The 22,633-nt window shown below is 43.1% G+C and overlaps 1 protein-coding gene across 2 annotated transcripts; it reads left to right on the top strand.

Moving 5' to 3' along the window:
• The first annotated feature begins 438 nt into the window (after window positions 1-438).
• On the top strand, window positions 439-22,296 carry LOC146314903 (pleckstrin homology domain-containing family G member 3). Of its 2 annotated transcripts, XM_084736807.1 has the most exons (18): window positions 439-759; window positions 1,938-2,000; window positions 3,657-4,117; window positions 6,143-6,243; window positions 7,539-7,608; window positions 7,835-7,881; window positions 8,372-8,522; window positions 10,179-10,310; window positions 10,772-10,954; window positions 11,297-11,389; window positions 13,156-13,242; window positions 13,323-13,356; window positions 14,093-14,194; window positions 14,537-14,569; window positions 16,280-16,665; window positions 18,057-18,155; window positions 18,913-20,434; window positions 21,333-22,296. In XM_084736807.1, the coding sequence occupies exons 1-18, from the start codon at window positions 582-584 to the stop codon at window positions 22,229-22,231; spliced, it is 4,641 nt and encodes a 1,546-aa protein (XP_084592933.1). In that variant the 5' UTR covers window positions 439-581; the 3' UTR covers window positions 22,232-22,296. The 2 variants fall into 2 exon arrangements, with proteins under 2 accessions (XP_084592933.1, XP_084592934.1); XM_084736808.1 differs by lacking the exons at window positions 1,938-2,000; window positions 16,280-16,665 and having other exon boundaries at window positions 448-759; window positions 14,537-14,586.
• Window positions 22,297-22,633: the final 337 nt, after the last annotated feature.

The following is a 22,633-nucleotide window of genomic DNA, read 5'->3' as shown; positions in this document are numbered from 1 at the left end:
TGGGGGTTTCTAGATGAAACCCTTGGAATATGAAAAGGGTTCACAGCAGAACCCTGTGGCTGGGTTCTTGTTGGCAACCACTTAGGGTTTTCGGTGGAACCATTACACCATAGGGTTCTCCATAGAACCTCTCACAGGGGTTTCTATTTGAAACCTTTCACAGATGGTTCTAGATATAAACCTGTAATGTGGAACATTTAAAGGTTCATCCAGGAACCTGAGTGGACAAGCTGTAGAACGTACACCTTTATTTCTAAGAGCGTTGTGTGTTCTCCTGTTCTTTTCCTTTTCTTTAACAGCTCTTCATCCTGTTTTGTCCTCTGTTATCCTTGACTGACTCCTCCTCTTCCTCCTGTCTCCTCCTCCTCTTCCTCCTGTCTCCTCCTCCTCTTCCTCCTGTCTCCTCCTCCTCTCTGCAGTTTAAGGAGGTGTGTGTGTTTGTGTGTGTGTCTCAGTCTTTTCAAACCCGTGGAGCCTTCAGGTGTCTGCAGAGCTGCAGGAAAACTGGTCGTCTTCTCAGATTTTCTTCTTTTTGAATCAGTTCATTTAAAGTTGGTGTTGAGGGTTCAGAGTTGGGGTTGATGGGGTATCAGAGGAGCGGCTGGCGCAGTCTGGCCGGAGGAGGAGGAGGAGGAGGAGGAGGAGGAGGAGGTGATGCTGTGGTGAGGTGTTCATGTTCAGAGGAGGAGGTGAAGATCTCCTTCAGGAGGGTCGGGGAGGAGCGGCGGCTCAGGCCCGTCTTCGTCCGCCGCTGGTTCGGTGAGTCGCCTTCAGAGCGCTGATGATGATGTTCTTACACTTCACTTCCCTCAGAATCCTGGTTTGGAGTTTCGGAAAAAGTTCTAAGTTGATTTTAACAGAGCTGCAAAAAGTTGACAAGATTGTGACGAAAATCATTAATCAATTTTCATTATTTTCTAACATTTTATAGACCAAACAACTAAACACTTAATCAAGAAAAGATTATTCAACTATGAAAATAATCTTTTTTTTTTTTAGATTTCTTTGTTTTCATCTGTTTCTCATGATTTTTATTGTCTCTGTAACCAACAGTGGGATATTTCTGACAGTTTTTTTGTCTCTTATTTATGAATTTACATATATTTTTAAACCTTATTTCTCATATATTTTATCACAAAAAGTGACAAAGTTTAAACAGTATGAATTTTAATCTTAAAAAACATGTGCAGTTTTTCTTCTGGTTATGAAGAAAAAACTTGCTGTGATGTTTGCGTTAACGGCTGCAGAGGTCAAAGGTCACCGGCGTGTGTATTTGAATGTAACACTGAGTTCTGACTGGTCCGTCTTATCATGGTTAAGTGTCTGGGGTCATAAATTCCCTTCCTGCTGGGTCCGTGAACGCCTCGCTGACTTCACACTGGCAGGAAGCCAAACAGCTAACGGACACAGTGTGTGTGTGTGTGTGTCCAGTCTGCAGTTTGAAGTTGTTTTCATTCAAACAGCACACACACACACACACACACACACACACACACACACACACTCACACACACACACACACACACACACACACACAAACCCAGTTCCAGTAAAGTTGTTTGAAACGTAAATAAAAACAGAATGCAATGATTTTTAACTTTATTCAGGAATCCAGCACACAGACAAGATATGTAATGTTCAAACTTTATTGTTTTTTGTACATTTATAGTCACTCTGTTGGGACAGGAGGATGTTTACCACGTCATACATCAGCTTTTCTTTTAAAGTCTGTATGAACACTAACGTGCTAAACATTTTCACAGGTTAACAGCATAAATCAGTGAATTAATCCTGTCACAGTCCTGACAGTCAGAGAAGTGAACTGATGAATGCTGTTGTTCTGTAGTGTTTGCAGCTAACAGAAAAAACATTTCACAGCAGTTCTGTTTTCTTTAATAATTGTATAATTATTATGTTTCTGTTTTTTTCTGTCTCAGGTGGACTGTCAGTGTCTCTTCTGTTCAGATATTTAGCTAAGCCCTCTGAGGAGTGGTTAGCCGGTATGTTTGCTAACACCGACCCGAACCACACAGCGGCTATTTTGGAGCAGTGGGGGTGTGAAACTGCGGCGTTTTTCCACCGTGGGCAGTCAAAATGGCCGCCGTGTGAATCCATAAAATCACAGCAGAAATCAAAAGGCTGAATGTGATCAAAAAAAATTGATCGATGTTTATGATTTGATCTGATCAGCTGATCTGTGTTGGGTGGAGGGAAGCCGCCGCTTGCATGTGATTGAATGTGTGACGTGATGAGCTGTGATTGGCTGATGGGACAGTGATAAGAAGGTTGTGCGCTCAGATCCTCAGGATGTGTCTGCTGCTGCTTCTTCACGGCTCTCAAACCTGCTCTGATGGATTCTTGACATTCCTCAGGTGTTCTCAGCAGATAAAAATAACCAGATGTTTACAGATGTGGTGATTCACTGTCTGACTCCATGACTGGTACGAGGATCGCCAGTTTGAGTCATATCGGCTGTTAGGACACATTTATTTTTAGCTCAGTTTTTGATAACAATAATCTCATCATCAGTCGGTTACATCACACCCTGAAACTGACTCCAGGAACAAAAAACAAACTCCCTGAACAGCTGTTATAATATCTACTCTGCTCCAGTGTCTCTTTACTGAACTTTTATTGTGAAAGTTTACCCTCAGTGTGACACAAGAAGCAGCTCAGTGACCATAATAGGACTCTTATTGTGAAAGTCTATCCCTCAGTGACCAGTATTTTGTGTAATGTCCGACTGTATGTGCAGAGGGAAGTTGGTTTACTCACTTGATCACAGCAGCTCCTGGTGGACGTCAGAGGAACTGCAGAGTAAATGTCAGACAATGTCAGGTTTTATTTATTATTCTGTATAAAAACATGTTTTGTGCTGTTTTTGTTCAAACAATATCAGTATCAAAAGATGGAACAAGAGAAAAACGATGTCATAAAAAAAACAACACAATGAAAAAGACAAAACAACAAAAAAGACAGAACTTTTTACTTTTCCTTCTGTACTTTGAGTACGTTCCAAAGTCTGTACCTTTGCATTTTTACTGTAGTAAACAAGTTGAATCTGTATTTCTACTGCAGACTTTTTCGTCCTCTGGTGATTGGCACATGGCGTCTACATGTCACCGCGGCAACAGGAAGAGCCGCCATTAAGACTAATTTTTCTTTAAGTAAATAATTGTTTCTGTTTGTCTCAGTCTGAGTGAAGCGTTAAGCGTCTGTAGCCTCAGTGATGTGTTCAGACTCTTGTTGTTGTTGTTGTTGTTGTTGTTGTTGTTGTTGTTGTTGATGATGTGGTCTCTGTGGACTATACTGGTCTCATCACTGACTCTATCTGCTGTATGTCCAGTTTTATTCTGTTTTTATTGTCTTTAGCCTCGTAGCAGCTGCCTTGCTAGCTCACTTTATATACGGTTGGGTTTAATCTACAGCAGTGCATCATGGTCCATAAAATCATCATGTTTGGACTATTTGAGAATTCACAGTGTTATTTTAGAGTAAATATGTATATTCATATAGATCTTGTATGTCGTGTAAGAGCCTAAAAATATCTAGATATAATTTTTGAGCCGTCTCGCCACGCACTGAGCTGCTTTCATTGGTCAGTGAGCAGTGACATCATTGTGATGTAATCTTAACCTTCCAATCTTTCTCCTCAGAGTCTCCCCGCCTGTCCACCGCCTCCATCAGCAGCAATGAGCGCGCTCCCTCTGCCACGCCCTCCGACTCCTCCGACCGCCGCCCGGTGAGCCTGATCTCCACGCTGTCCTCGGGCTCCGGGTCGTCCCGAGACGACAACCTCGCCCCGCCGCCGTCCACCCAAACCCCCGACATTGACCTGGACCTGAGCCCTGCGGGGGGCGCCGCAGAGGGCGAGGAAAGGCCGTGGCCACACCCAGAGCCTGACAGGAGGGGGCGGAGCCTCGGCCTCGTACTCAACAACAACAACAACAACAAAGAGTCGACGCCGAGTCGAGCTTCCAGCCGCCGCCAGCAGACGTCGCCGTTCATCGGCAGAAGCATGGCGCCAAACCCTCAGCTGACCTACCTGGACCGCGTTGTCATGGAAATCATCGAGACGGAGAGGATGTACGTCAGAGACCTGCGCATGATCGTAGAGGTGAGTCACCGCGTCGTTTCCGGTCAGGCCCTCGTGTGTTTTCATCCAGTACAGGAATGACGGACTCCGCCCCTAACAATGACAGCTAATCATTACACGATTCATATATATATCACCGACAAGTAGTGAAAAAATCATAAACAGGATCTGATTTCATTCAGATAATTTTACTGTCACACAACAAAAACACTGAAAATGTGTTGCTTCACAGGAAATAGTCCCGAACGAGACAAACTTAAGTTAGAGGAAGTTTATTTATTTTTTATTTATTTTTATTTGTACATTTTTTTAGTTAGAGGAAGGTCATTTGTTTATTTATATATTTATTTAATTAATATATATTCTGGTAAGTAAAGTTGGGTGAATTTTATTGTTCATTTATTAATTTTGTATTTGTTTTTCAAAGTAAAATTAGAGGAAGTGTAACAGGTACAAAACAGTCAGAACTAACTAACCTCTGAAAAACAAACATGTAATAATAATATAAAAAAAAAATCCAAAAATAAACAGGAAACATAACAAGAGTAAAACTATATCCTTCAAAATAAAAGCCTCCACAAATGCAACATGTATGTATTGATTTACATTTAATTATCTGTGATTGATTAACTGAATCTGTTTCCATGAGTTGAGCCTGATGAGTTTATGGAGGCGGACGACACTGAGTGATGACTGGAGGACAGAGGACGCCGTCTCTAAATAACGCCGCTGTCGTCGTCCGTCCGTCTGTCCATCACGCGCTATAATTAAACTGGTTAAGACGATGAGGATTAGCTGCTTATGTAACAGTGAGGAGGATCAGAGTGAACCTGCAGGCTGCCGTACGAACTGAGAGGAACTCAAACATCGAGACAGAACGTTCTGGAGCAAAAAACTTTATTGACAACACAGAAGAATTAAAAATTAAAACATCAGATAATCAACAATAATACAAAAATAAACTGGAATAAATGATAAATAATGAATTGATCATGTCACAATCTAGTCAGTTGAAAAATATGTCTAAATATAGATCCAAACAGGTGGACCTATATTATATATACATATATATATATATATATATATATATATACATACATATATGTGTGTGTGTGTGTGTGTGTATATATGTATATGTACATGCGTATATTTCACTTATTTTCAGTATCAATCAATCATTTTTTTCCATTAATCAATAAGTTATTAGTTAATTTAAAAAATTACTCAAAATATTTAATCAATTAACAAAATAGTTGGTGATTAATTTAATAATTAATCTTTTTTATCAATTATTAAATATTTATATATATTTAATATGTGAAAATCTGTATAAAGTGTATTAAAAATCAATAATTAATAATTAATCTATGTGAATATATATATTTTTTAAAAACTATAAAGTGTCATGAAATCAAACATCATAACAAGTTCAGCTGTGATCACTAGTGGAAAGTAATCAGATTACTATCAGCTGCACCACAGTAATGTCAGTCTGCCCCCTGCTGGACAAACTGAGACAAAAAAACTTTATTTATACTGAGAGACAGAAAATATTTAAACTTTGAATTTCCTCATTAATTTGTGTCACTTCATTATCTTTCATTTTATTTTTAGCATTTGGATGTGATATTTAATAACAAGTGTGTTTCTCCTTCTCTCCTCCTCTCCTCTCCTCTCCTCCTCCTCTCCTCCTCCTCATCTCTCCTCTCCTCTCCTCCTCCTCTCCTCCTCCTCCTCTCTCCTCTCCTCTCCTCCTCCTCATCTCTCCTCTCCTCCTCCTCATCTCTCCTCCCCTCCTCCTCCTCTCCTCCTCTCCTCCTCTCCTCTCCTCCTCCTCTCCTCCTCCTCCTCTCTCCTCTCCTCTCCTCCTCCTCATCTCTCCTCTCCTCCTCCTCATCTCTCCTCCCCTCCTCCTCCTCTCCTCCTCTCCTCCTCTCCTCCTCCTCATCTCTCCTCCCCTCCTCCTCATCTCTCCTCTCTTCTCCTCCTCTTGTCCCCTCCTCCTCTCCTCCTCTCCTCCTCCTCCTCCTCCTCCTCCTCCTGCAGGACTACCTGGCTCACATCATTGATCAGTGTGATCTATCGATCCGTCCTGAGCAGGTCTGCGCTCTGTTTGGAAACATTGAGGACATCTACGAGTTCAACAGGTGACTCTCAATTACTGTTAATATCATCCATAAACAAATTGATCAGACAGAGTGAAGATCAATAACATACAGAGAAATGGAACAGAGACAGACTCACTTCTAAACTTTATTTATCTTCTGTGTTATCTGGAACGTCACCAACATTAAGTGTTGAAGAAGTGGAACAACGTACATGTTTAAACAACATCATATGATTTTATTTGTGGTAAAAGTTTATGGCTGTGAATCAAAATATGTCCACAGACGTTTCCATCCAGTTAAGATAAATAATGCAGTGTTTCCTCGAGGATTTTTTTCAGCAGCGTTCCGTTTCTCTTCTTAGAGAAATATTTCAATAAACTCATCTGAAAAGTGCAGTCAGTTGTTACATAATGGTGTGTACATATTAACGTTAGCCTAATACTATCAGTTTACTCACGTTAGCGACACTGAGTTGGCACCGGGCCAAATTAACTTAAACTACCGATAAGTTACGTAACGTTAGCTGGTCATCAACATGTTGTGAACGTCTGTTTAACTTGTAAAATCTATGTCCAGTTATCTCAAGCTAATAACTTACGTCTACCTCTTCTCCGGCCGGTAATTCGCTGCTTTATTGTTTATTTGTAATTCGGGAATTCGCTCGCCTAGGTGCTTGACGTGCTTGACGACCGCGCCCCCCAAACAACGCTAGCATCATGCAAATGAGCACGCGCAAGTATATTTCCATACTGAGCAAGATAGTTATCTGCAGTTTACCTTAGTGCTCGCAAGTAACCGACAGGAGTCTGTTTTGAAGGTGGAGAGATGCGGCGGTGGTGTGTTTGCGTCAACAATAAAAAAAAAAAGAAAGAAATTTGAAGGAGTGGCGGCTAGGATTTAGGAGTGGCGGGCCGCCACTCCTGAATGAATGTAGAGGAAACACTTAAGGTATAAATTACATAAAATGATTAAAATAACAATAATATTGTATAGTATTAACTTAATAAGTTGATAGTATTGTATCATTGTGGTGCATGAACATTTTTCATGAACGTCTTCTTCAGGTCCATTTAGTTCTTCAGTATGAAACAAAGATTTTCAGATTTTTATGAACAAAGTTAAAGAGCCTCACTCTGTTCTGGAGCTTTCAGTCACATGGTCTTCATCAGCAGAGACAGTCCTCATGGAGTCCGTGGTGTTTACATTGAATTCCACCTGCTGATGAAGACTGTGAGAGGAAGTCCAAAGCTCCACAGTGGTTGTTTAGTCAGCCTGTTGACGTGCAGGCTTGTTGTTGCTGTCGTCATGGTGATGGCGTTCTCGTCTCTCGACAGCGAGCTGCTTCAGGCTCTCGACCTGTGTGACAACGACCCGGTCGCCGTGGCCAGGTGCTTCGTCATGAAGGTGAGACAGAGAATTTAATCATAAAAATAAAAATAATAAAAGTTTTTTAAAACATGAAGACATTCATTAAAATATGTTTTTACTAATTTACTAATTAATTTTACTAATTAAAATGTGAAACTTCTTCTGCAAGAATCTAATGAAGCAGTCGTTAAACATGAATATTATTATAACACACTGCAACGACATCAGCTGTCACTACAGTCCTGACTTTGTCTTATTTCAGAGTGAATACTTCGAGATCTACACACAGTACTGCACCAACTACCCAAAGTAAGTACTGACACAGTTCATGATGTTCATCCATGATGTTTGTCTGGTTGTCACTGAATTCTAGATTTCAACATTTCTTTTAGTCTTGTCCATTAAAATGTTGTTCATGCTGTCTTTTGTTTCTTCTTCTATCTGTTCACACCTGGTTCTGTCTGCTCACACCTGGTTCTGTCTGCTCACACCTGGTTCTGTCTGCTCACACCTGGTTCTGTCTGCTCACACCTGGTTCTATCTGTTCACACCTGGTTCTGTCTGCTCACACCTGGTTCTATCTGCTCACACCTGGTTCTGTCTGCTCACACCTGGTTCTATCTGCTCACACCTGGTTCTATCTGCTCACACCTGGTTCTGTCTGTTCACACCTGGTTCTATCTGCTCACACCTGGTTCTGTCTGCTCACACCTGGTTCTATCTGCTCACACCTGTTTATCACCTGTTCTCACCAGTTTGTGTTTGTTCCACCTGATAACACCTGAATTGTTTCTTGCAGTTCGGTCGCAGCGTTGACGGAGTGCATGAGGAATAAATCTCTGGCGAAGTTTTTTCGGGAGCGTCAGGCGTCGCTGAAGCGTTCGCTGCCTCTGGGTTCATACCTGCTCAAACCAGTTCAGAGGATCCTGAAATACCACCTGCTGCTCCAGGTACATCTCAGCACACCTGACTGACATCACTGCCCACTGACCCGAGTGACGCCTGTCACTAAAATGTTTTTTTGCTTCTTGAAGATACATTTTAGTCACCTGACACCTGGAACAAAATGTAGCACCTGCTTAAAATCAGCACTCTTAAATCTTTTGGACAGTTTAGGAATCAGATTTCAGATCTTCTCTCCTACAAACCTAATGATCAAGGCCCAAACACATTGGATTTGCTCTGATTATTATTTTTAATAATTGTTATTTTCTGATTATTATTTATTAATTATTATTTATTCTTCTTTTCTTTATCCTAAACATGCTTGAAAGTGCATGAAATTTGGCTTAAATTTCAGTTGTGGTGAAAATTTACATGTGATGTAGATTTCAGTGATGGGCGTGGCAAAATATGTTGGCCACGCCCCCAGGAAGCAGCCCCACTGGCTCGTTTCACCGACGTGCATGAAATTTGGTGGGCATATGTGTCATGGCCAGAACAAAACAAAGCAAACAAAAAAGTCTCTTGGACCCATCGCCAAACCCAACAGGAAGTCGGACATTTTTAATTTAGTGGTCAATTTTGAGCAGAACAAACCACAGAATTCATAACAACTTCAAAACTGATGTGTGCCATCTCGGCTTGGTTGTGATCAAAAGTTCTGAAAAGATTTAGCTCCTGTTGAAGGGCGTGGTCGGGACGTGGCACTGAATTTTGATGTCTTACCTTGAAACACGAAATTGCTAGAAATAAATAATCTGATCTGCACCAAAATTCACAAGATAAGAGTCCTGGTCTGAACACATGACAACAACAAGACAACAACAAGACAACAACATGACAACAACAAGACAAATATATGACAACAACAAGACAACAACAAGACAACAACATGACACAACAAGACAACAGCAAGACAACAGCAAGACAACAACATGACAACAACAAGACAACAGCAAGACAACAACATGACAACAACAAGACAAATACATGACAACAACAAGACAACAACATGACAACAACATGACAACAACAAGACAACAACAAGACAACAACATGACGACAGCAAGACAAATACATGACAACAACAAGACAAATACATGACAACAACAAGACAACAACAAGACAACAGCAAGACAACAACATGACAACAACAAGACAACAGCAAGACAACAGCAAGACAACAACATGACAACAACAAGACAACAGCAAGACAACAACATGACAACAACAAGACAAATACATGACAACAACAAGACAACAACATGACAACAACATGACAACAACAAGACAACAACAAGACAACAACATGACGACAGCAAGACAAATACATGACAACAACAAGACAAATACATGACAACAACAAGACAACAACAAGACAACAGCAAGACAACAGCAAGACAACAACATGACAACAACAAGACAAATACATGACAACAACAAGACAACAACAAGACAACAGCAAGACAACAACATGACAACAGCAAGACAAATACATGACAATCAGGAGTCATAGTCATAGCGCCCCCCAGTGAAGACCTGAAGTGACATCGAAGTATTTGATTATTAATGATTCAGGAACATTTAGAGACTGAACTCTTAAACTTACTGTGAGGAAGAAGAAGAACATGATGAAGGTGGTGATGATGACGATGTTTGTGCAGGAGATAGCGAAGCACTTTGACCCGGAGGAGGAGGGTTATGAGGTGGTGGAGGAGGCCATCTACACCATGACGGGAGTCGCCTGGTACATCAACGACATGAAGAGGAAACACGAGCACGCCGTCAGACTGCAGGTCAGTCACATGTTCTCTACTCAAATACACATATACTTACAGATGTACTCTTTACTCCACTACATTTATCTGACAGCTTTAGTTACTTTACAAATTAAGACTTTCATATACAAAACACTATATGATGATGATGATGATGATGATGATGATAATAATAATAACAATAATATACAGTGTACTTCTGCTACTATAGTCTGCCGTATTATGATATACTATAGAACATATGATTATGAGAGCGGGCTAACAGCAGGCTAACAACAGGCTAATAGCAGGATAACAGGAAGCTAACAGTGGGCTAACCACAGGCTAACCACAGGCTAACAGCAGCCAACATTTGGATAACATCAAGGTAATAGCTGGCTAACAAGTCATGTTGCTAACAGCAGGCTAACAGCTCATGATGCTAACAGGCTAACAGCTCACAAAGCTAAGCCCAACTGAATTTGTTGTGTTTCATGCAGGAGGTTCAGTCTCTGCTGCTGAACTGGAAGGGTCCAGACCTCACCACGTACGGAGAACTGGTTCTGGAGGGAACCTTCAAAGTTCATCGAGCTAAAAACGAGAGAACGCTCTTCCTGTTCGACCGCATGCTGCTCATTACAAAACGGCGTGGAGAACACTACGTCTACAAGACGCACATCTCTGTGAGAACCAAACACATCAGACACAGAAGCTGATTTTCAGTTTGTTCTAAAGTTCTAAACTCACTGTGGGAACTTTAACTGGCACAGAACACAGTGATAATAAACCAGAGATTCACACGACCAAAGAGTCTGAGCTCATCAAACACGCCGAAGGTCAAAACGTGTCTGACAGGGTTTTGATGCAGGATTATTGATTATTGATTAGTGAATTAATTAGTCAGAGAATCTATGAAACACTGCAGAAAGCAGAAAGGTTTGTTTCCTCCAGTCTGACTGTTATAATTGATTGATGGATTGATTGATTGATTGATTGATTGATTGATTGATTTCTCTGTGTTTCAGTGCTCCACTCTCATGCTGATTGAAAGCGCCAAAGACTCTCTGAGCTTCAGTGTGACTCACTATAAACATCCCAAACAACCTCACACTGTCCAGGTGAGACCACCTGTCCTCCACCTGTCCTAAACCTGTTCTCCACCTGTCCTCCACCTGTCCTAAACCTGTTCCTCACCTGCCCTCCACCTGTCCTAAACCTGTTCCTCACCTGCCCTCCACCTGTCCTCCACCTGTCCTAAACCTGTTCTCCACCTGTCCTCCACCTGTCCTAAACCTTTTCTCCACCTGTCCTAAACCTGCCCTCCACCTGTCCTCTACCTGCCCTCCACCTGTCCTAAACCTGTCCTCCACCTGTCTTAAACCTGTCCTCCACCTGTCCTAAACCTGTCCTCCACCTGTCCTCCATCTGTCCTCCACTTGTCCTAAACCTGTTCTCCACCTGTCCTCCACCTGTCCTAAACCTGTCCTCCACCTGTCCTAAACCTGTCCTCCACCTGTCCTCCATCTGTCCTCCACTTGTCCTAAACCTGTCCTCCATATGTCATCCACCTGTCCTAAACCTGCTTTCCACCTGTCCTCCACCTGTCTTAAACCTGTCCTCCACCTGTCCTCCACCTGTCCTAAACCTGCTCTCCACCTGTCCTCCACCTGTCCTAAACCTGTCCTCCACCTGTCCCCCACCTGTCCTAAACCTGTCCTCCACCTGTCCTAAACCTGTCCTCCACCTGTCCTAAACCTGCTCTCCACCTGTCCTCCACCTGTCCTAAACCTGTCCTCCACCTGTCCTCCACCTGTCCTAAACCTGCTCTCCACCTGCCCTCCACCTGTCCTCCACCTGTCTTAAACCTGTCCTCCACCTGTCCTCCACCTGTCCTAAACCTGTTCTCCACCTGTCCTAAACCTGCCCTCCACCTGTCCTCTACCTGCCCTCCACCTGTCCTACACCTGTCCTCCACCTGTCCTAAACCTGTCCACCACCTGTCCTCAACCTGTCCTCCACCTGTCCTCCATCTGTCCTCCACTTGTCCTAAACCTGTCCACCACCTGTCCTCAACCTGCCCTCCACCTGTCCTCTACCTGCCCTCCACCTGTCCTACACCTGTCCTCCACCTGTCCTAAACCTGTTCTCCACCTGTCCTAAACCTGCCCTCCACCTGTCCTCTACCTGCCCTCCACCTGTCCTAAACCTGTCCTCCACCTGTCCTAAACCTGTCCACCACCTGTCCTAAACCTGTCCTCCACCTGTTCACACAAAGAGACACAACATACAATAAAAAATGAAAACCAGTGTGTCTTTACAGAAATCATGACCTGGTTTCTCATGATAATCCTCACACCTTCCATGAATGAACTACTTTCTTTCTGAATGTACTGGAACTATTTTCTCTCTATATTAGCGCGTGAGTCTCTGATTGGTCACAGGGAGATGTTTTTTTTTTGTCCACATCTCTTCAGTTTGGATGGATGTTACGAAACTTAATTCTGAATAATCAGTAAAACAGTTTAAATATCATCACTTAATTGACTGTGGTTCCACTGACAGACTTTGAGTGTTTTGTTTCAGTCAGTTCTGTTTAGACTGTCCTAAACTAACAGAACTGTAAACTAATCATGAGAAAATAAATAGATGAACATTCATCAGAATGTGTTTCAGGACAACTCAACCCATCATTTTACTTTATTTCAGTCATTTTCATGATTTGGTTCTTTTCTTTTGGTTGAAACCTTTTTGTATTCTTATAGATCATTTATATTCCGTCGTTTGATGCGGGACGTGATGCGTTTAATGTTCTCTGGAAAATAAAAATCTGATGATCAGACTGAGTCTGACTGATGAAACGTCTCTGTTGTTTTCCTGTTTGCAGGCGAAGACGGTGGAGGAGAAGAAGCTGTGGGCTCATCACATCAAACGCATCATCCTGGAAAACCACCACGCCATCATCCCACAGAAGGTCTGAAACCAGTACAACCAGTGTAACCAGTGTAACCAGCAGTATGAGATGTTTGATGTTTGTCGTCTTGTGTGTTTCAGGCTAAAGACGCCATCTTGGAGATGAATCCCATCTGTGAGTGTTGTTTTATGTTCAAACCAGTAAAAATGTTTTCGCCAGTTAGAACCAGACGACAGGAAACAATTTGACTTTTACAAAGTTAAATTTGTGTTTGTCATCACAACATCGACTTTTATTATCGCGTGATATTTAAAGAAACAGTTCACCCCAAAATGCAAACTACATATTTCTCCTCCCACCTGAATCCAGCATGATAGTTTTGTTGAATCAGCTGTAGACGTCTGACTTCTCTGCAGTATGATGGAACTACGTGACACTGGAGCTCGAAGAGACAAAAATACATTTAAAAAACTCAAAACTTGCATCTCTTAACAGAAATCATGACCTGGTAACTTAAGATAATCCAAACATCTTGTTGTGAGCAGTTTCATGAAGGAACTAGTTTCCGTCTGCAGTAGAATAAACCAACTGGAACTACTGTCTTTTTTCTAATTAAAAGAAAATAGTTCCTACATGAAACTGGACTGTGGGTAATCTCGAGGTCATGTACTTCCTTCATACTGTAGAGAAGTCAGACGTCTCTACTGCTGATTTGACTGAGAACAGGCCTGAGCTGAGATCAGTGGAACAGCTGATTATATCAATTATAAAGCTGATTAGTTTCATGTCGATCAATAAATATTGATCATATGTTTGATATGAAAGTCACCAGTAACCAGATGAAAAGTACAGTGACACTCAGTGTTTGTTTGTGTTTTTATTGTTGTTGTTGTTGTTTGTTCACCTGTAGATCATCCCAGGTATCGTTACAGTCCAGAGCGGCTGAAGAAAGCTCTGTCCTGTCAGTCTGACGAGTTTCCACGAGACGGTCGCCAGGGACGACGGCAGTCTGGTAAACAAACACAAACACACACAACATGAACTACTTCCTGTTCATAGATATGTGTGTGTTTCTTATGTTGATATTTTAAATACAGCTGATGTTTTATTCCTCTTCTGCTTCGTCTTCTTCTGCTGCTTCTTTTTTGTCTTCTTCGTCTTCCTCTTCTTCCTTTTTTCTTCTTCATCTTCTTCTTTGTCATTTTTGTCTTCTTCGCCTCTTTTTCTACATCTTATTCTTCTTTGTCTTCTTTTTTGCCTTCTTTGTCTCTTCATCTTTTTCTTCTTCTTTGTCGTCTTCTTTTCTGTCTTTTTCGTCTCTTCTTCTTCCTCTTCATCTCTTCTTCTTCTTCAGAACCGATCAAACAGACAGTGAAGAGCAGCAAAGGTAAACATGATGTTGTTGTTGTTGTTGTTGTTGTCACTGATGTCACTTCCTGTTTCGTGTTAGATTCACTGACCTCACTGTGCCTCAGATCCTCTGTATTTTAAATGTGTAGTTCAGGTAGATCAGGTAAATCCTGTCCTCTCCATCAGTGTAGGTTTCATCAGTTTATCTTCATGTCTGTGAGAAAAGAACCTGCAGACTGAGAATCCGTCTCCGCCACGTTTACCTTTTATTGATACTGATTGAAAAAGCTGAAAGTATTATTTGACAGGTTTTCAGGAATCACAGCCGCCATGTTTCATGGTGAGGTCACGGCCACAAACTGGCCCTGAAGGGGTGAAAGTGTTGAATATGTTGAATATCTTTCTGTGATCTGACTCACAGATGATTTTAATGATCTGCCAGTGTTTAACCAATCATCATGTCTGCTCTTCTTCTTCCTCTGCTGCTGATTGTCCTCTTCACCACACAGCCATCTTAAAGGTAAGAAACAAGACATTTATTTAACTCGTGGACTATGAGCCAGTGTAGGTCCTTGAACAGTTATAAATTCTGTTTGTGAAGGCGTTGTGTTATTGATTTATTGACCGCTGTAAACATGCTCTGAAATTTAGTCCGAACCTGAAACACCTGGACATTCAATCAATGAAAGACGAGCTGTAAAAACTGATGGATCAGTGATCAGTCCAGTCAGCATGAGGAGGATGATTCCATTCATTCTGACAACAGACCGTCTGTTGGCTCAATCCATAAACTTATTTGAACAAACGTTCTCGAACTGTCATTTTGCCCCGTAATATCGAACTGACAGTGTATGAACTCAGAGGAGGACATCTTTATTTTCACATTTGATGTTCAGCTTAATTGCTAAATGGGTCCAGGATTTAATGAAACAGTGGCATTAAAAAGTCTTGGATTTAACTTGCTGATACACGTGCACACCTGTAAAATACTGAAGGTATTTGAACTAGATATCATGACAGATTCCCTCACAGGGGCAGGTGGAGGATGAAACCCTCACTGAGCTCCAGGATGTTATTGTGATCCTGGTAAAACAACAGGAAATGGATAAAAAGATGAAAGAGAAGAGTAAAGTGTCCTCAGGGGGGCGACAGAGAGTTGAAGGGGAGGCAAAGATTCTGAAAGAGATGAGAAGACAGCCTGAAGCAAAAACACTTATTTAAAAATGATAACATCCTCAACATTCTTTCATTATTGATTTAAAAGCATTTAATGAGTTTAATTCTTTGAGTTTCTTTGAGTCACTCGGCAACATGTTTCAGCTGAAGGGACACAAAACCCAGAAGCCCTTTTTCCAGTTTCTGTCTGAGCATTTGGTACAGAGAACACAAAGAAGTCCTGAGAACACAAAGAAGTCCTGAGAACACAAAGAAGTCCTGAGAACACAAAGAGTTTAACAGCAAAAAAAAATAGCAAAAACTCATGTTTAGATTATCTATATAATAATGAATGAAAGTGGGCCTAATGTAGAGCCCTGTGATAAACCCCTGCAGACGAATGCAACGTTACAAAATAGACCATCATACTTAAAGCACTGGGTAGTCTGATGAGGTAGTCTGAAGGCCAAGAAACCGCTTGATCTCTGAGTTCAGAAGTTTTAAAACTCTCTAGTTTTGGAGCCACTGAGGGACTGAGGAGCAGCACTACTGTTACATCAACACTACATTAGTCATAGAAACCACCGATCAGCAGTGTGTGACGTCCTGCAGCACTCAGACAGTGACGGCGTGTTACCGGGGGACAGACGCTCTCTGCAGCCCACCGCCAGCAGCAGCACGCTGGGCTCCGGCCGGGCTGCTGAGGAGGAAGAGGAGGAAGAGGAGGAGGCAGAGGGGGAGCTCAGCAGCAGGAAGGACTCACTGGAGCGACTGATCTGTAGCGAGGAGGAAGAGGAGGAGGAGGAGGACGCAGCAGGGAGGGTGTCTCATCAGACGGCAGCTGAGGACAGCGAGCCGGATGAGATTCTGCTGGATGACGACCAGGTAGACGACTTCGCCAGCTCCGTGCTGGCCGCCATCTCCTGCTGGCACGACAGGGCACAGGCTCTGCTCTCGGTGGGGGTTACCATGGTGACGGTGAGGCTTTCTGCCGCCAGCCAGGGCTTGATCTTCATGTTGTCTCTAACATCTGATCACCTGCCCTCCACGCGTCCCACTCCGGCTCCATAACATATTAAAGTAGTGGATAACAGCTCATCGATAACTTACTGCCTCTCCAGAGCTCTCAGTCATCTGCTGCATGACCTTCATGTGTGAAACTAACCAACACTGAGCTGCATGTCAGGGGTCGACACGCTACAGCAGGGTGGCAGACAGAAATCTGCAGAGAGGTCAAAGAAGTCAACAGTGTCAGAAATAGAAATAGAGTGAGTGTATATTCACAATAAAGTTTATCAGTTTGAAATGTAATATCTTTGTATTTACCTGAATTTTGAAATCATTGTCATCATCGTTTTGATCTTCTTTGATCTACCATCCCAACTTTAGTTTTATTTGAGGTTTGTAAACTGACCTGGAGACAGAGAACAGGTGGATTTACTAAAACGCTGAACTGTTCCTTCAGTGTAGCTCAAACATATTCAAAAGGACCTTCAGCAGTAAACAGACCCACTTTTTCACATCATTTTTTCTTGTATGTTTTGCTTTTATGGAGCTTTGCGGGACGTCTGACCTGCAGCTTTGGCAGCATTTTGTTTGGTCCAGCTTCACTGCTGTGGGACTGAACACTGAACGGAAGTGAACGTCTTCAGGTTGTGTGTGAATGGAAGCAGAAGTTTGCTGCTGCCTCTCGCTCGGTGTTCGGTTGCTGTGTTGCTTCTTTTTATTTGCATGTGTGGTTTCAGAGACTGATCCATGAATTAGTTTGTTTGCTGATAACCAGATTTGCAAACCTGCTGCACAAAATTCATGACTTGGCCAGTGGTTATTGTCCTGTGTCAAATAAAGGGTCACTTCACTCAATAGAAAAGCAAACTTTCCTGATTCACCCATGTGGCACTTATGACATGTTATTAGGGTTAGGGTTCCTTCCTCTTCAAACTAGCGTACTGGCGTCATGGTTTCATGTGATTTTAACAACACATAAAAACATCACTGTCTTCTTCTTCTTCTCACACCACAGTACAACTGATGTGATGTGAAGTATCAAAAACTACATCTGAAAAACTGATCAGAGTTCTGTTTTTGTTCTGTGGATCATCCAGAAAAAACACAAGATGCTGATTCAGTAGGGAAACATGATTTTCTCTGGTTTGGATGAAGTGACCCTTTAAAAAGTGAGTGGATGAGTTTTTATTTGAAAGCAAACACAGCAGAGGTACCAAGAATAACATGACTGCAGTCACAGTGTGTTATTTGTGGCCTTCACTTGATGATATAAAGTGTTGAGACTCATTTGATCTGCTGATATTAAAGATCTGGTTTCATTTGAAGGTTTGTTTGACATTTTGTCCTGTTCTGTGTTGAAGCAGGAGGAAGACAGCGTCTCTTCTAACAGATGTAACAAAGAAAATGGACAAATTGCTGAGGAGGACGAGCCAGGTGGAACTAAACCGACATGTGAGCAGGTAAATTACACCTGCAGCCCTAATTTCAGTGTTTACTCCAAAGTTCTGACGAGGGATGGGAATTAGCCTGTGCCGTTATCAATTCTACTTATTGGTCCGATTCGTTATTGATTCCCTTATTTATTCCTGATCAGTTTTAGCAGCAGTCTTCCTGTCATCCAGCCTGTGCACACCTGGTATTAACATGTACCTGAGCGATCTGATCACGAGTGTTCAGTTCACACCAGGCATTACAAGGTCTCTCCAGATACATCTCATCGATGACCTGTGATGAAACAGCTGCTAAACAGCTTAATGTGTTGAATTTAATGCTGCCCAAATAATTAAGAATTTGCTGTATTTTTTTGTCCCAAATGTAAAAACAATAAAGAAAAGTCCATTTTAACATGGATTAATCTTTAAGTGTGACAGTGTGAAACTGTCGGCACACATCAGAGGATGTTGTGATGATGTGTCAGATTCTACACACTTAAACTCCATTAACTCACACGTTTTGTGTTTGTGGTTCTGCTGTAAGGATCGTGTTAGCAGTTGGACAGATCTGTAGCTGCTGGAGACTAGTTCTGTTCACTGTTTTTAGAGAACGTTGAACTAAAAGGTGTGAAGGTATGAGAATATTGGTGAATATTGATGTTGTGCTGGTGAAGGCTCTGAAGTATGTAGATAAAATTAGGCCATCAGGCCCTGGTTAATGTTGAATCCTGGTTTGGTTCCAGTTCTGATTATTTCTCCTGTATTGGACTTTCGTCTTTTCTAGGCCTCCACAGACAAGCTTCCACAGGAAAAGACATCAGAGTCTGAACCTGCAGAAAACACTGAACCACAACCCTCCTCTGACCCGGATAGTTTGTCCGCTTCGCCTCCCAAGATCTCAGGGTCTCCTCAAAGGTCCGTAGAACTGACATCTGAAAGAGATCCAGGACCCACAGAGATACCATCCTCTGCCACACCTGATTCAGATTCAAAAACTCTGAGCAGCGAAGAATCCTCTGAGGATGAGGAGGATGCAAAGGAGGCAGCAGAGAAAGAGGGGGAGGCCACCAGCATCCTTCCTTCCTCTGTCCTGGACAAAGCCAGCGCCATTGCTCAGCACTTCACCAACAGCATCAAACGAGGCAGCCTGGCCCAGGAGGACGCCCGCTCCCACGGTTTTGCCTCACCACGGCTACCCAGCAGGACCGGCAGCAGCCTCAGCCTCAGCGCCGAATCTGCCGATCGACCTTTGCAGCACAGCAGTGTCTGCTCTGATCCTGCAGACACCTTTGGTGTGACAGATCTGAGCCAGCTGTCTCCTCGGGAGGACAGCCTCTTTGACACCAACCGGAGCATTCGGCGGAGGCGGGACTCCACTCTATCCAAACAGGACCAGTTACTCATCGGCAAAATCAAGAGTTACTACGAGAACGCTGAGAACCAGGACGCCACCTTCAGCCTCCAACGCAGAGAGAGCCTGACATACATTCCGACCGGGCTGGTCAGGAGCTCCGTCAGCCGGTTCAACAGCATCCCAAAAGATGAAACCGCCCAGACACAGGCCTCCACCTCAGCCACATCCTCCAGTCTGGGGTCAAACTCAGCTTTACTCACAGATACCCAGGGTCACATGGTCTCCAGTGACTCGTTGGACTCTTTGAAGTCTGATCAGAGAAGCACAGATCCAGAAGATTCAGTAGAAAGCCAGAGGTCCAGATCTCAAAGCATGCAGGACAATCTCTCTGAGGATGAAGAGTTCAGACCTTCATCTGAAATGATCAAGATCTGGCAGACGATGGAACGAGAGATCACCAGATCGCAAAGTGAAGACAAAGGGCATGAACGATATCGAGAAGCTCTGAGAAACTCCAGAGCGACCGATATCAGCCTTTCTGACACGAGGAAGACCTCAAACAAAGATTTAGACCAAGAGAGTGGAGCATCTGACCTCAGCACCATCACAGAGGAATCCACAAGTCCTTCGCCCCTCAAGCACAAAGCCTCCACTGTGAACCAAACAGGAAGTCTGAAGGACTCTCTGAAGGTGTTCGGGGAAGAGTCCGTTGTCCTCAGGGCTCCGGTTCCTCGGGTCGCCCAGCTGAAGGCCGAGGCAGAGGGGGAAAGACCTACCGAGGATTCAAGCCAGCTGAATGAAGTAGACAAGACGAAGAGCAAAGTGCTTCATCTGGCACGTCAGTACAGCCAGCGAATCAAAACGACCAAACCGGTGGTCCGACAGCGAAGTCAGGGCCTCCTGATCAGCAAGAAGAGCTTAGCCTGTGTGGTGGAGGAGAAGGAGAGTGCAGGTACTGTCTTGTCCTGTTTACCTTCAGATTTCAGTTTGTCTTTGTCTCTTCTATTCCATCAAAGACCAACAGTCAGAGTCCGAAAAAGAGCAGAGTGACTCGCCAGTATCTGTAGCATAAGTGTACAAATTCAAACATTTCCAACTTGTATGGATGTGTCTTGACGAGGGCTGGGACGGTGTCCTTATCTCCCAGTTTGATACTTTCACAATACAGGACTGCTGATTCTATATGAGTTTGATTCTTAAGTGTATTAATTCGATCTTATGATTCATTATGATTTGTCTTTGATTTCAAACACTAGACCATGAGGAAAAAGTTGAGCCATACACTTAGAGACTATATATCAATGGTCATATTTCCAAAAACAATGCACATCACATGTCAGCCAGTCAGAGTTTCAGCAGCATCATTGTTACAGTATACTTTAGTAGTAAATAAGATATTTTTTAAAATAATCTGATGCATTTAGTTGTTCCTGCTCAGCAAACTGGTGGCAGAAGAAAATCTGTAAAATGAACAGAACCCCTGAAACTGCACATACCATAACTGTTCCAGACATCTCTTTCCACGGCTACATTAGCCTGGAGGTCAAAGTACAAAGCACGCTCCCTCTCATTGGTTTGGTCCATTGTGTACCTACAGCTGTGGATCTCTTTTTACTGCCAGAATATTTGATATATGAATTAAGCAGCAAGCAACAAATCTACCAGACACAAATGTATTATGCTGTTATTTATTTCCATGCTGTAATCTTAGTCAGCACTGCTTTGGCGGCAGCAGAGCGCCTCTCTCCGTCTGTCCTCCTGATAATGTTGGGTTTACTAACAGAAATGAATCTAATTCTTAAAAAACTGTAATCATCCTTTGAATCGATGATGTGTTTTATGTTTTGCAGGTAAACCCAACCTGACTCTGCCGCTGGTCTCTCGTAACCAGTCAACCTCTCTACCACTGAGCCCTGTGGACCAGGTCCGATCTCTGACCACCGGCCTCACCTGCAGCTCGAGGGGGTTGTCCCCAGGCCGGGCTCGTTCCCGCAGCCCCCTCAGTCCCCTCAGTCCTCTTCAGCCCTCCTCCATCGAGAGCTTCAACTGGCCCGACGTCCGAGAACTCCGCTCCAAATACTCGGACCATGCTCGCTCCCAGCAGAGTGCTGTGAGCCGGAGTCGCTCCGTCCCGGAGCAGATGTTCGACGGCGGCCTAAGGAGGCACTCCAGCTGCTCCTCCAGTCTGCATCTACCTGACGGAGCTTCAGGATCAGGAGAGCTTCCTTCACACAAGCCTGACGGTAGCCGGGATGCCGGCAGAGAAGAACGCAGAAAACGCGTTCACAGAGCCAACTCTCTGGACCCCCGGCTGAGCGGAGCACAACTGACTGAGCTGCAGAAGCTCCAGGACCAGGCTGTCAACAGCAACCACGACGGTTACTACATCACAGCTGAGGCGGCGCTACCAAACGACCCCGAACACAAGATCATTGTCATGGAGATGCTCCCCGAGCCTGAGTCTGCAGACACAGCTAAAGAATCCAAAGAAGAAGAAGAAGAAGAAGACAACTATGTTCAGATCCGTTCGCCAACCAGCAGGGAGAAGATCTCCATCATGGCCGTCATTGACCGCTGCCGCGTCTATCAGGAGTCTGACGAATATAAACAGAGGGAGGAAGCGAAGGTGCCCACAAACGATCAGGACGACGAGTTGCAGAAAACAAGCTCAAACTCTGGACAGAAGGCTGAGACCGGTCAGCAGAGCATCGTGAAAAATCTGAGAGAAAAGTTCCAGGGCCTGAGCTGAATTACCAGCTTCATAAAACTTCATGTCAACCTGCAGATATGTGATGAGAGAAAAACCAGAGTGTTGGACTCTTCACAACAAAAACATGAATTCTTCTACAGCAGAGACAACGAACAACAGCTAGAGAGGATGATTTCTGCTTCATCTCCTGTCTGTATGAAAGAATTATCTGTAATTATTCTAAAATTTATTTTCTATTGGCAAATGAAAAATGTGGCAATCATGAAAAACAACCCAAATTCTCATGGTTACATAATCATATGTAAATATAAAATAATCATTCATGTGATTTAAAGGAAACAAGCATTTAGAAGACAAAAAGTCTCTTGTTGTTACATAAAGATCCAGATCTCCTCCCAGCATCCTCTCTGGCATTTTGTAGATAAATATCTAGAAATATGT

This window comes from Lutjanus erythropterus, chromosome 15, assembly GCF_056507025.1.
Source record: "Lutjanus erythropterus isolate fLutEry1 chromosome 15, fLutEry1.hap2, whole genome shotgun sequence".
In the NCBI taxonomy this organism is placed as follows: domain Eukaryota; kingdom Metazoa; phylum Chordata; class Actinopteri; order Lutjaniformes; family Lutjanidae; genus Lutjanus; species Lutjanus erythropterus.
The sequence above is the reverse complement of the archived record's forward strand: the minus strand, read 5'-3'. Positions and strand labels throughout refer to the sequence as shown.

What these genes read in the sequence shown, in the direction of transcription:
- LOC146314903 (XM_084736807.1), top strand. Translation starts at nt 582, where the DNA reads ATGGGGTATCAGAGGAGCGGCTGGCGCAGTCTGGCCGGAGGAGGAGGA. An exon ending in AACAACCTCACACTGTCCAG is followed by an intron (nt 11,390 to 13,155) that starts GTGAGACCACCT and finishes TCCTGTTTGCAG; the next exon opens with GCGAAGACGGTGGAGGAGAA. An exon ending in CTTGGAGATGAATCCCATCT is followed by an intron (nt 13,357 to 14,092) that starts GTGAGTGTTGTT and finishes GTTCACCTGTAG; the next exon opens with ATCATCCCAGGTATCGTTAC.